General features: G+C 33.0%; 4 protein-coding genes across 4 annotated transcripts; 1 reads left to right on the forward strand and 3 right to left on the reverse strand.

The window, feature by feature from the left end:
• Nucleotides 1-923: 923 nt before the first annotated feature.
• LOC103312036 (ATP-dependent DNA helicase PIF1-like) lies at nt 924-2308 on the reverse strand. The gene is given in 2 exon segments (XM_008192038.2): nt 924-1298; nt 1300-2308. Coding segments are annotated over 2 exon segments (1122 nt in total). The 5' UTR covers nt 2293-2308; the 3' UTR covers nt 924-1169.
• LOC115033173 lies at nt 2305-2741 on the reverse strand. The gene is made up of 2 exons (XM_029485275.1): nt 2354-2741; nt 2305-2309 (listed from the first exon to the last, which is right to left on the reverse strand). The coding sequence occupies exons 1-2, from the start codon at nt 2739-2741 to the stop codon at nt 2305-2307; spliced, it is 393 nt and encodes a 130-aa protein (XP_029341135.1).
• A 16-nt stretch (nt 2742-2757) lies between these two features.
• LOC103312035 lies at nt 2758-5714 on the reverse strand. Its single transcript, XM_008192037.1, has 4 exons — nt 5117-5714; nt 4296-5015; nt 3535-3774; nt 2758-3479 (listed from the first exon to the last, which is right to left on the reverse strand). The coding sequence occupies exons 1-4, from the start codon at nt 5712-5714 to the stop codon at nt 2758-2760; spliced, it is 2280 nt and encodes a 759-aa protein (XP_008190259.1).
• Nucleotides 5715-8757: 3043 nt separating this feature from the next.
• LOC100571406 (lactosylceramide 4-alpha-galactosyltransferase-like) lies at nt 8758-14595 on the forward strand (the record flags this gene model as incomplete). The annotated part of the gene is made up of 3 exons (XM_016800436.2): nt 8758-9266; nt 9329-9539; nt 14304-14595. Coding segments are annotated over 3 exons (990 nt in total), but the record flags the coding sequence as incomplete, so codon positions are not given.

Below are 14595 nucleotides of genomic sequence, written 5' to 3' on the forward strand. Positions count from 1 at the left end.
TTACACTTTTTGAAATAATGAGTGTTGTTTGATAAAAGAATCACCCCGTATGTTCAAATTTTATAAATTTTTTTCAGTTAGAAATGCATAAAAGTTTTTCTTTTCATAGCTAACATAGGACATTTTAATAGAAGGTTTCTAATAACTTTTTGTACGTCTATCAAACAAAAAAAGTTCACCGGTAAATCATGCTGTCTATAGTCGTGAGCAATTTTCGATTTCTGTTAAATTAAAAAAAAAAAATTAAATTTGATTATTTTTACAAGACGTATTCTAGGCTGATACAACGTCTCCGTTCAGAATATTTTTTCGTATACAATGATTTATCAATAATGTAATTCAAATATAACACATCCATTACAGCGACATGTTTGACACCTACTGTACAGCAGATTGGTACCCTGCATTTATCCAACTTTTTTATGTTGTAATAGGTATACCTATTATATTAATTATTATTTCATTGATTTATCAATATTATTATAATATTAGGTTTATATATATGACGTGTTTTGTTATTAATTTATTTTCTTATATCTTATTCATATTTTTGTAAGTACAAGGTACTATATTTTATGTCTATTTGCGCGTTTCCCCTTTATACCTAGGTATATATCATAATATATGCAATTGCCAACTGACGATAATGACATTTTAGGCTTCGAAAATCGTCAGGATGGCCCTAAGGCATTTTATCATATGAAAAATTATAATAGTCAATAAAAAAAAATAATGTACGATATTTAGCTGCTCATTTTATGTTAGAAGTTTGAACACAAAGAAGTACACCTGTTAGTTGTAAATGACAAAAACAATTAATGAAATGTCAAATTCGATAAATTATATATTATTATATAAGTATATTTTGGCATATTTATATATTTATATTTTATTGGGCATAATTCAAAATGTTTTGACTCGGCAAACGTTGTTTTGCCATATGAATAATTTCCTAGTAATTTCTAGTGTAGAAAAAAAATAGCATACTTATTGGAAGTATGTATCTATGTTAGAATGTGTATATTGTATGTATGTAAGAATGTGGTATATGCGTGAAATAAGCATGGAGCGCTGTGAACGATGAGGGAATATAAAAATAACAAAAGGCAAACATTATTTTTAAGTTATTATAATTTATTCCGTACAATTATATATCATTAAATAAACAATTACGACAGTAACACTATTAAACAATATCGATCTCTTAATGCAATAGCGTGAACAATATTTTTTGTTAGTCCATCTTTAGCTAACACAAACAAACTGGATGGTTTACCCACTCGAGAGCATGCCACGTATCAAACGTCCGTGTGAAAAACATGGTGTTCTCAAATCTAATCCACAAACAGACATCGTTTGACCTTGGGATTTGTTGATAGTCATTGCAAATGCCAATCTAATCGGAAACTGAATACGTTTGAATTGAATTGGCACATTAGTAGGTATAATAGGAATCCGCGGTATGAGTATATTTTCACCTCTGAACTTGCCATTTAAAATCCTGGCTTCGATCACGTTTTTCATTAATTTTTGAATGACTAATCGCGTACCGCTGCACAACCGGGGCGGGTTCAAATTACGAAGCATGATAATTGGAGATCCAACCTTTAATTGTAAATTATGCGGTGGCATGCCTGGCAAATCCAGTGAGTTCAAAAACTCTGTGGGAAAGTTTACTGCTTCGCTGTCGTCGCAAACTGTATCAATAGATTTATATGATACCAAGTTCTCTGGCAACAACATCTGTATCTTCAGATTTATATTGTCAACGTCTACATTTTTTGCCGCTAAAATCGCTCTTTCTGCAAGCCACTCATGATTTATGTACTGTGTGTGTACATCGGGAAATATTTGTTCAATGAGAGTATCTTGCGAATCAGCGATTGTGCAGAAATCGGTCGGTAATTTTACGTTTCCAGTTTCATCTATAGCAACTTTTCCATCACCGATATCTAAGAGTTGTTTTGAAAATGTTTCAGCGGATGGATATTGAAGCATTTGAACGCGCATATTTATTTTTAGCTGTAATTTTTCAACATTACGCCACAATGGAGATGATTTTAAGCAAGCGTTGATCTCATTAGCGTATGTCGAACGTGGAATGACTGGAAGTGTTTGTCTGAAATCACCTGAAAGGACCAACAGAGTTCCTCCAAATAGTTTGTCACTGTTTTTAATATCTTTCAATGTCCTGTTCAACGCCTCAAGTGAATGTTTGTGTGCCATAGTACATTCATCCCAAATAATAATTTTACACCGTTTCAGCACAGTGGCCATGGATGAATGTTGCATACTGCGTCAGGGTTATTCTGAATATGTAGTGGCAGCTTAAATACTGAATGAGCTGTTCTACCTCCATCCAATAAAGTTGCTGCAATGCCCGATGATGCAACGGCCAATGCGATCTCATTATTTGATCGTATTTCAGCAAGAATTAGCGAAATAACGAATGTTTTGCCAGTTCCACCCGGTGCATCCAAAAAGAAGAACCCACCTTGTCCAGCTGAAACTGCGAGCATAATGCGATCATAAATGGTTCTTTGTTCCTCATTCATTAGTCGGACATTGCGGGCAACAATCGCTGCCATTTCTACAGTACTGTACTGCAGTTCACGATTCATTTCAGTATTCATTAAATCAGATGCAGTTCGATTTGGCGAATTCATACCGAAATTACTAAGTGGTAAGTTGGCAATGACAATGCAAAGATCCTCGATAGCAATCAATGCTTCATTGTACATTTCGTCGCTGTTATGGTTAGATCGTGGCACCGTATACGATGTTGATGCAAGTCATTGAATCTTTGTGATTTCCCCATAATATCTGTGCTCGGGCTGGGAAACATGTAGTCAACACTATAGCGAATAGTAGACGAATTTGTATTGCTGTACAGTTCAATGCAGCTTCAGCAAGCATGCATTCCCACTGGTTGTCGTCTTCAAGCAAGCCGAGTGCAAGGCATGCATCTTTATACGTTGGATATTGTTGCCCATTCACTTTACGTATATCTTGAAATGATAATGGGCCAGTAACATTAACCAACAACAGTCGAAGATAAAAGCACTCCGTGTGTCTTGGATTGACTGTAAATAATCGCCCCAAGGCGTTTGATTTAAATAAATTGAGACATGCAGAAACTGGTGAGCCTTGCTTGCGGGGCATCCATGTTTTTGTTTGAGTACATGTGAAATAGTGTGGTACTTGTGAATAGAGTAATGTTCGTGCAAAGGCACCAAAATCATCCACACAATTACACAATTCAAAAAATGCAGTAAGTGTAGTTTTAGGTGAATTTATTGCACGATCAATCGCTGTCTCTTTCGTGAAAAATACACGCTGACCGTTTTCAAGATGGATGGCTAACTTAACAACTGCTGGATCCCGTTCATGAATTGGAAAACCAAAGATACGCCAAGCAGCTTCATTGGAGCTGATGTACCGACCAATTTGGTAGAGCGTTATTTCATCGTTTTTATTCACTGGAGGAGTTTTTATTCACATTAATATTTTCCACTCTAAACACCGCCATATCACTGCCTTTATGAACATACTTGCAAATGTATTTGATGCTCTTCACAGAACTGCAGAACTCAACATTAATATGAGCATTATATGTATTGATCAGCAGAGGCGAATATGGCACTACCCAACGATTGTCAATATCAATGTCTGTGTTGATGATATTTTTAATAAATGACTGTCCGCCATTTTCTTGATTTCTTCGACGATATATTGGGTATCCGTCGACATTTGTGACCGCATCATTGGTAAAATCTTTATGGAAATTTTTAGTACATTTTCCATCAATTTGTATTATTATTTTTTGTCAATATATATATATATATATTATATATGAATGTTTGTGGGTAGATTAGACCACTGGGAAGAAGATAAGCTAATTTAAAGAGGGTTAAATTTGGTTTTTTTTACTCATCGGATTTTAGTACGGTTAGGTTAGGTTTTTGTATTCATTGATTATATTAATCCATCGTAGGTGGAATTAAGTAATAACGACAAACTTTGTATAAATTTGATATTTTAGTGTTAAATCATACACTTACGTACAATACGTACAAACAGCACGGGGTCCGCGATCTACCGCAGGTAGATTGCTTACCTGATAATGTACTGTTGTGAATCAGAATTTTTATCCTGGGCAACAGAAAAGTTAAGATAAATCTAGAACCGCACACACCGAATATTAAATAACGCATTGAACAAAGCTTGAGTCATATACAGTTTGTACATTTAACGGCTAACGAAGTTCACGGGATCAGCTATTATATATATTATACTATTAAGAGTATCACATGGACCATGAATCATGTTTGTTGTAACAATATCAAACAGCAGTTGGTCGGTGGATGGATCTGGAATTTCCGCAGAAATGATACTATCGATTTCTTCAGGACGGATTTTGTCGATGAACCAAACCAAAATGTGTGCATGAGGTAATCCTGGCTTTTGCCACTCAACCGAATACATCCAGCAACGTGTGGGACCAAATACATGTGATTTAGTAATGAAACTTATTAAAGACTTCAACTTTTGTCTGAACACATCACGTGCTGTAATGTCATGGCGATGTGTTGCATATTGGCCAGGCAGTAGCAAAGATGTAATCTCTGGCCATTTTGGATTACATGTGAATGTGAAAAATAAACATGGTCGTCCATATTCGCGCACGTAAGTCAGAGCATCCTGTATATATTCTTGCAAATGACGTGGACTGCCTACGTACGATGATGGTAAAATGACATGGTTACCAATTTCGGCGACGTCAGCGTTGTTGTTAATAGCGTCTCGCAAATGAATGTACTCTTCCGCGCGCAGCTTTTGTTGATTATATCGTAAGTATCGTAGTCGTTCGCTCTCAATCTTCGCGTACATGTCGACCATGAATTGTTGACAAAGCTCACGACATCGTAAAATTACGTTGTCCAGGCCACGTCTAATCATTATTAATCGGTACGCATAATAATCCTTTGAGCTAACGTTCTTGTTTGTTTCAACTCCTGTAATATTTGTTCATAAAAATTAATTTAAATTTATTACGTTCAATAATTTAATTGTTTTGTTAAATGACTAATGATCAAATTAATAATCAATGAAGTACCTGATACGGGATCTCGTTGTTTTATGTTTATGCAATATCCGTCTTGTCCCTTCCAGAATATTAGCAGATATTGGAGAGCGTCATATGAACGATGTGTGTCAGCAATGAACTGAAAGTTATTATTTCTTCTACGAATCACAATTTCTCGTGCAGCTGTGCAATCGCCAACCATGATTCCAGCAACATCATCAACAACGGGTGCATTGAATCTACGAAAATGCTCTCCAGCTGGTGTTTTATCAGGATTAATGACGATAGCGTGATTATCGCTTTGTAATTGGTGCATATGTGATTTGAATATTTTCAACAACTCGTTGTGCTCGTTCAAAAGAGCATCTAGCTCGCCGACGATGCGCCTGGCATAAAGTGAATCAAGGTTATTATAATAAAAACGTGCATTCACGCGATTGGCAAGTGCGCTTCCGGAATCATCTCCGCCCATAAAGTATATTTGTAAGAATTTATGTGGTTCGTTTGGCATTGGCATCAGTGAGCCCATTTTATGATAAACTTGGCCTCTGATTTTGAATGTAGAATTGAATTGTTGACCATTTGCATTAGTATTTCGAACTATTTCTGTAGCTCCGAACGATGTCATTTGAAAGCATGAATTGAATCTTCGAATTTACTTCAGGAACTCGATAGAATCTGGATCCGTGCCGATGAGTAAGCCGATCAATGGTTCAGGTGGTGTTTCAATTTCAGGTAGTTGCACTTTTCCTGACGCGCAACACATCCCAGCTGGCTCATTTTTGAATTTCAGAGCATGACAATGTGGACATTCCTTGTCCATAGCACCAATTACCACTTTTGAATGAGCATAATATTCAATATCGGGCTCATACTGGAATGCTAGACGCGGGAATGAATCAGATATAAATGCTCGATGTACCTGTTGTCGTTGTTGGTCATTTGTTCTTCGTATTTTGACTGTGAAGCGGCGTGATTGTCGTTGTTCTAATCTTCTGACTTCATTGCGTTCAGCTCGTGTATCTTCTGGCTCTTCTTGATGCAATTGCGCCATTCTGACACGTGCATCAGTATTTTGTTGCTGGATTTGTTGTTCTGTTCTTTCGAATCTGTTATTTCGCAAGTTTCGAGCTTTACTTGTACTGCGGCTCAAATCAGCCCCTTTGCGTTTTCTTGGCATTGCTCACTGTACAAAACATCTAATATATAAAATTAGCGTGTCACAGTTTTCGTTGCCATACATATTGTTTATGCATCAAGTGTAGTAACGTTGACAATTGTACATAATGTATGTTTTGTACGGTGAGCAATGCCAATAAAACGCAAAGAGGCTGATTAAAAGGAAAAAAGATTAAATTACTAAAATGGCTATTAAAAAATAAGGGTTGATCGTAGAAGGGTGAAAATTGAAGATTGTATGTATTTTTGTATGTTATATCTATTATTTTTTTTTTATATATATATATAACCAATACCTTAGCAACCATTTATAAACAATTATTTCTACCGTAAATTATCAAAATCCCTGTTTGAGTACTTCTTTTATTTTTTTCTGGACAACCCTTATCACTTAGGGGTATGAAAAATAGATGTTAGCCGATTCTCATACCTACTGAATATGCACAAAAAATTTCATCAAAATCTGTCAAGCCATTTCGGAGGAGTATGGCAACGAAAACTGTGACACGAGAATTTTATATATTAGATTATTATGATATTAACATGATTAAATTTTTTTTTTAAATCAGGCATTTCCCCATATGAAAACTTATAATAGTCAATAAACAGTGGCATGGCGTGGGTTGTGAGTGAGCAGTGGACAGTGGTACATACTAACATACCCCCTCAGGGACCCACCAACAACACACCAATAAGCACAAGTTAATAGTTAAGAATTTTACAATTTTATTTTTAAAAATACACATAATTTATAAAATCATTTTATTTATATAACGAATCGATAATTATTCTTGTTTTTTTAAGTAAATATAGTCAAATACATCATCATGCTATTATCGCTATTTGATCCAGACAGTTTTAATAGTAATTTTTCAATAATGCAATAATTACAATCGTTATTGCCCGAAGAACCCATTATCTTATAATATGTTTTTAATATTAACGTAAAGCTATAATACAGACGTACGTCACCCTTGCATTCAATTGTTCTATTGTGAAATAAACATTATTCAGCGTTGCGTATGCATTATGAAAAATGCTTACAAACAGTGTAATAATATGGCCCCTTCTTATGGAGCTTTGCCTATATCGATTTAATAGGCTCGCGTAAGCCGTTTCAATTCTGCTTCAACGGTGTAATAATTACAGTACCAGCCTGAGATATTATGGCATCCTGGGAAAAAGTAAATTTAAATACGACAATAAATCACTGATAATTATTATAGCCATTAACGATGGCAACAGTGTAAGAAAACATCGAACATGATACTTACGCGTTCAGACACACGAGCACACAACTATGCGAAGGATATAATATTATAATGTGCGCTTCATCTATATTATTATATCGGTGTAATATATATATATTTAATATATTATAATATTATTTAAAGTTAATGCGCTTTGACGACGACAGATACGACGGAGGTGACATTAATTATACGTCGTAGTTCGTGTAGGTACCTATACTGCAGGTATACAATATAATATGTAATAATAAATTATTACATTATATTTTCCCGTAGTTGGTCCAGCACTTGTGTGAATGCGCCGAGAGGGATTTTTCCACCGCGCATATAGCATACCATGAATGATCAGTAAAAATAAAAGATTTGACTTTAATATTTTTATATCGATAAGTCGATCATGCTGCATATTACAGGCCTATTATTTTATTATACGAAACGGTAAACATTAAACTATTATAATTGCAGACACCCATTCTTGTAGTAGAACTAATAATATAATATTATAACAATTAAATAAATAATTTATATATTGTTATATAATTATTAAGCATATCCATCGTAAAAATTTAAAAACTGTATAAGACATACCATGTGAAGAGTCATATACAGTCAAACAAATAAAACCGAGTAAGTTGTTCTACAAATACGTCTATACCTACAAGTAGTCGTCGAGTGTACCAAGACATTGTGTGAGTCACTGTCATGAACGTGATACATTTTATTTCAATGCAAGGTACATCGGAGCTTGTAAAAATGTAGAATTGTCTATAAATTGAATTCATGCAATCTAATTACAAAATGTACGCAAGACGTTGAATTACATTTTCAAGTTTTGTACTGAGAAAATCACAAACAATCATTTTATCATACATAAATTTAAAAAAAAACTTTAGAGAATAGAACATTTTAAATATATTATATTGTTAATATTTTATATGTAAGTCAAAAAGAACAAAATATTTTGAATACCTATAAGATAATCAACATTTTTTGAAAATTTAAAGTCTCTACGGTTAGGTAGTCAGATACGCTGTATACATTTGCCTACTTTACATAATAATAAATATACTTTAATATACTACTATGGTTACAGAATTGTTATTTACGGAGAAATTTATTTGTATATGACAATTATTTTTATAACAATTTTTAAAATATTATTAATTTAAAATGTTTGACTGGCTATATTTTAAAAGAAATATAATTTATCGTTTTATATTTTTACTACTTATTTTTATTGTAATTGTGTACAATTTAAATTGTCTTAGTAATAATGACCAATTTTTAAATTCATCACAAAAATATATTTTAATTTCTTGTTACCTTGAAGAAAAGCCAGATAATTCTTTACCTGAATTAAATCCTGAAGAAGTAACAAAGAATAGTATATTCTTTATTGAATCATCTTGTAACCATAAAAAAGGAATTAATTTGAGTCTGAGACAAGGCTGTGCTATAGAATCTGCAGCAAATTTAAATCCTAATTTAAATATATTTGTTTTATTTGTGGCTCCTACTTTCATAAGCAATGAATCTGAAATTATTAATAGATTTCAAATGTATTCAAATATTAATTTAAGATACATAAATTTTGTTAAATATTCTCATAATACTCCATTACAAAACTTTGTGACCTCAAACACCATATCCACAAGTCAATGGCCAGTTCATCATGCAAGTGACTTATTGAGATTATTAACATTATGGAAATTTGGAGGGACTTATTTGGACCTAGATGTAGTTCTAATGAAGTGAATATCTTATTTTCTTGTAAGTATATTATAAAGGATTTAATTATTTATTTATTGATTAGATCTTTGGAGGGCCTATCAAATTTTGTAGGAATTGAATCAAACACATTAGTTGCCTCATGTGTATTAAACTTTGATGTCGATAAAATTGGAAGAACAGTTTCAAATACTTCAATCAATGAATTTGCTTCTAATTATCATGCAAATTATTGGGGGTATAATGGCCCTGGTCTTATCACCAGAACACTTAAAAAAATCTGTAATACAAATCTAGTGAGTAAAAAAAAAATGTATACATTCTTAAACCAGGATATCTATCTTTATTTTATATTATAATTTAAAACAAGTTTAGGCATCTATAGACTATATATTTTACTTATATAGTTTCTCTAACTAGTAAAATAAGATATACTTACCAGTTACTACACCTACTAACTTAAAATTCTTTTTCACTGAAAACAATATGTTTGTAGTATTATATATTTGTACATTTTATATTATGTCCATCCTACAATTATTCAAATTATAATCACTTTGAACAAGATTTTTTTTTCTGTACAAATTAATTTTTTTTGGATGATAAAAATTGTAGAATACAGTTCGTTGATATAGTTTTACCATTTCAAATTTTCAATATGAGTCTCACATAGGCGCAATTTGAGATTTTTTTATTAGTGATATGGTGGGAGGGGTCATAGAGGGGAGCTAAAACTTTTTAAACGCAAGCAGTAGAAATTAATATTCTATGACCTTCATTAAAAAAATGTCACAATAAATATTACACTCGTAAAAATTAGGCAGTAGGAATCGGAAAATTAGATTAAAATAATAAATTAGGCTGACGTTGACCGTTAACCAAATTTGGTGAGCGATATATGCCATGCAGGTGCCCACGAGGCCACAGAAACTATCCATGAGGGAGGGGAACGCCTCTCTCGTGACCTACGAGCCACACCGCGTGTAGTCCCTAAGGCCAGGTGGAATGCGTAGGTTTTATACACGCAGTGGCAAATAAATTCCAGAGATTTATATAATGAAGGGGAAAAGGTTGTATTAATAATAAAATAAGAATAATATTAGATTTTGGGTAATAAGTTGGTGTGTGTATTACATGACAGTAATAATAATAAATTTGACATGATCACATAATAATAATAATTTAGGTATTCAACAAGAATAAGAATTTGGCATCATGGCCAGAATAATAAAGCTTTGGGCACGAGTAGAGATGTAATCTTGAAAATTTGTTTTTTTTTGTACTTTTCTTAAATTAATTAATTCTTAAGTTTAAATATATTTGAATACTTTATAAAATTTCTGTTTCATTTTTATTTACATTGTAACTAGTATAACGTCAGAGTCAAACAAAACACTTATAATAAAAAAAATATAATTTGGGTAAAATTGAGGAAGTGACTCAAACAATAAATTATCTCCGTTAGAAGTTGAAAAATCAATAATTGTAACAAAACGATTACACACTCAGAATTTATACTGAAGTAAAAATACAAAATTTTTAATAAAAGATAAAATTGCACATTTATTACCGAGGTAATATTCTATCTTGATATATATTATATATATTTAATGATTTGAATTTTGAATTTACTATACCTACTATGTTCATTAAAATAATACCAACGTTATATTCAAATGGGTCAATGGTAATAAAAGTACATGTTTTAAAATATAATTATGAAGGTTAAATATACTACAATTACCTATATAATATCAAAAGATTTATTTGTTAAGAAATTAATATGATAAATTATAAATAATTATAAATTATAATTATCAAAATTTTGAAGATTTTGAAAATATTTACCAAAAATAATTTTCATGAAAATTTACATCACTAGGCACGTGGCAATTGCATCAAAAAATAATAAGTCGTGTGTTAATAAAAATAATAGTTTTGGCATTCACGTAAGTGAATAATAATGGCGTTTTCGTTAAGAATAATAATATTGGCATCAAAGTAATTGAATAAAATGGGCATTGTAACCTAATTATATTTTTTGTCACGCCTGCACTGAAAGTTTGGTTTTCTACCACGGTTGAAGCGTTGGAAAGCAACCTTTTTCCGTCCAGCGGGCGGAAAAGAGGAAATCCCCAAAAGTGTCAGGCGGAAAAGAAGAAATCCCCAAAAGTGCCAGCCGCCGGGCGTGCACAACCAGAAACTAAAATGTATACCTACCACGGTCCTTACAAAACATAAACTTTTGATTACATCTTAAAATTATAATATAAACATTTAAACATATTTTGTAGAAAAGTCTATAATTTATTGTTACATAGATCCCTGCATAACCTTTTCCATGAACGAAGGGGCGTTACAAAAAATAGTATGTATGGCTCGCGCGAGAAGGCCATTTTCCGCCCTTGCCACATAATATACTATTTTGTAGCACATGGTAAGTGGAGAACAAAGAGGAATAGACTAGATTACGGGGGAAGTTTGGAGCTTGTCGCAAGGCATCATATTTTAATTTACAGTAATTCGTACACCGTCGAACGACGTGCGTTGTGATATTCTTTATTTTAATTGGCACTTTCCCGGCCCATGGGAAACCGCAGACTGCATTGCTCGCAGTTGCCTTTGCAGGGTTACCGGGAGTGTGTGTGATTATAAAATTTAGAATAGGTAGAATAAGATATTTTTTTGTTGTATATGGACGCGCTGTGAAGCAGCAGGGCCAGCGACAGCCGGAGTGGGAAAGATTAAAGGGAATGAGAAAAAAAAAGATATACCCACGGCGTGCGCCACGAAAGCTAACAGTAGTTCAGGGGGGACATGAGGGGAAAAATACAATATATTACGACATTTTGACTTGGTAGCTGGACTGAAACGGTGCTGGTGTTCGGTGACTTCCCCCATCCTTGGGCAGTTGGGCCCATAGTAGCTGCTTAGCCCATCATAGCTACGATGTGGCCGGGGTTAAAGAACATGAACGAAAACTGGCAACCACGGACGTGGCGTGCGGTGGTTGACCACGAGGTATTGGTGTGGAAGATGCAAGTGTTGTCGACGTTGACCGGTGGTTGACCGGAAGGACGTATTGGTTGACCAGTCGTGAAAAAACAAGTGATTCGACGTAAGCTGTGTAGCTTGGGTGACGGCCGGCGTCAAGCTTGGCGTTCCGAGTATGGAGGGAGGCGGGTCAGTGTCGTAAAATGTGAATTTTCTTACAATAATTTACTACTTGGAGACAGGTTGCTCTGTAGTGTGAAAGGCTGTTCACGACAAAAAGCGCTAACGGCCCCGGCGCTTGCAGGCGACGGCGTATTGACACCGAACACTTCACGTTGAGGGGGTCGGGGGACAGATATAGCATAACACTGCAGTCATTAGTGCATTAGCGCGCAGTATCTACCTTAATAATAATACCTATAGGCTATAAGTTATAACAATAAAGGTATGTTGACTCGTTATAATAGTGATAATAAGTGGGACAGGTATGCTCAGTGTATTAGTAATTAAACCTAAAAATGTCGTGATGTTACAAACTATAAGGGCCAGTTACACCGTCTACGGTTAAACTTCGATTAAGCTTAATCAGCTAATAACAGATACAAAAACGATTGAAACATATAATTGCCTGAAAAAAAAATGTTTATAAAATTATAACTATCAGTAAAATATATATTATTTTTATTTTTGTAATATTATATTTTTCAATCACTCTGTTTTGTGTGGGAAGCAAGCTATATCCATCAGATAGCGTTAAACGCTTAAGTTGAATAACGTTTAAATTTTTTATAACGTTAAACAGTCATTCGAACAGTCATAACGTTTAATATCCATATAACGGCAAACGGTATTATTATTTTTGATTTAGGCCCTGATTTATTATACACAGTTAATAACGATATAGTAAAATACAGTAGAAATCACTATAACGACCATAGCTTAGAACGAGATACTGCTTACAAGAAGCAACACGTTACTTCCCGGCACGAGCCCATATGATTGTTAAAATATATTATGTTTGCAACAAGTATAGTTATTACGAGTTATAGGTTATAACGATTAAAATACATCAAATTATAAAATAAATGTCCGGTTATAACGAGCCAGTCGTTATCTTTTTCCTATTATATTTTTATTTAGTTCAACCTGTTATATTTTATTTAGTTATTGATATATACATTTTATCTTTAATTTTAAAGCCCAACATAGGTATAATTGGCAATATCTCAGGTGAGTCATCAGCAGTTATTACTGAATTGTTTTTTGATTGGCTCACAAATGCCATCCCTCCGAGCCTGTTACTATGATGATTGACCGGTTACAACAAACGATCGTTATTACGTATACCTATAAAGAGCTACCTGTTGCAATGAAAAAAACTAGGTGGCCCTTGAAATTCGTTATAATCGATTTCAACTGTATATTATTTTAAATAATAACATATTTATTTTCATTTATAATCATGTTGTTGATTAGGAAGATGCTAAGCTCCCTAGTCCTACTGCCCCGAAATTATTCTCGTGGAGCATCGTTTCTACAATCAACATCCATTATAAGAACAAATAAGATAAATATAATATTTTGTTATAAATTATTTTATAGTACTGAGTGTCAATACATTTTATTATGAGCTTAATATGTGACTAGTTATGTCATCTATGAAACACTTGATTAGTATATGCTGTTTTAAGCTGTTATATTCGATGTCTAAAATAGTTTATATTAATTTTTTATTTTATCTACTAATTTGTAGAGGTGTTTGGATATCAGTTTATTAATTCCTTATTTTAATGAAAAATTGATAATATTTGTGTTTATTCATAATATGTTGAAAAATTATTCAATATTAAACTTTTATTCACTTGAACTAATACAAATAATTTAAAGCAAAACAAATCCAAGTAATTGGATTTGATTAAATTAAATTTCCACAGGAGTACACCTCTAATAATTTGAAATTTAGACTAAAGCAATTTACACAAAATGATATTGATTGTAAAATTAAATATTTATAATTAAGATTTAAATTATATTGTTTAACTTGGATACAATTTTTATATTTATAGGTACCTGATATGAATAAGAAAAAGTGTAAAGGATTTATGGTGTTTGGGACAGAAGAATTTTTTCCAATAAGTTGGACTGATTGGCGGCTATACTTTAATACAAACACTAGCGATGAAGTAATGGTTAAACTTAAAGATAGTATTGGTATTCATGTATGGAATTTTCTTAGTAAAGACACTGCTATTAATATAGGTTCAAGACAGCCATATGGTTTAGTTGCAGAAAAATATTGTCCAATTATTTTTTCTATGGCAAATTCTGTATTTTAATTAATTATAAGTAGTAAACAAA

This window comes from Acyrthosiphon pisum, chromosome X, assembly GCF_005508785.2.
Source record: "Acyrthosiphon pisum isolate AL4f chromosome X, pea_aphid_22Mar2018_4r6ur, whole genome shotgun sequence".
Taxonomy (NCBI): Eukaryota; Metazoa; Arthropoda; class Insecta; order Hemiptera; family Aphididae; genus Acyrthosiphon; species Acyrthosiphon pisum.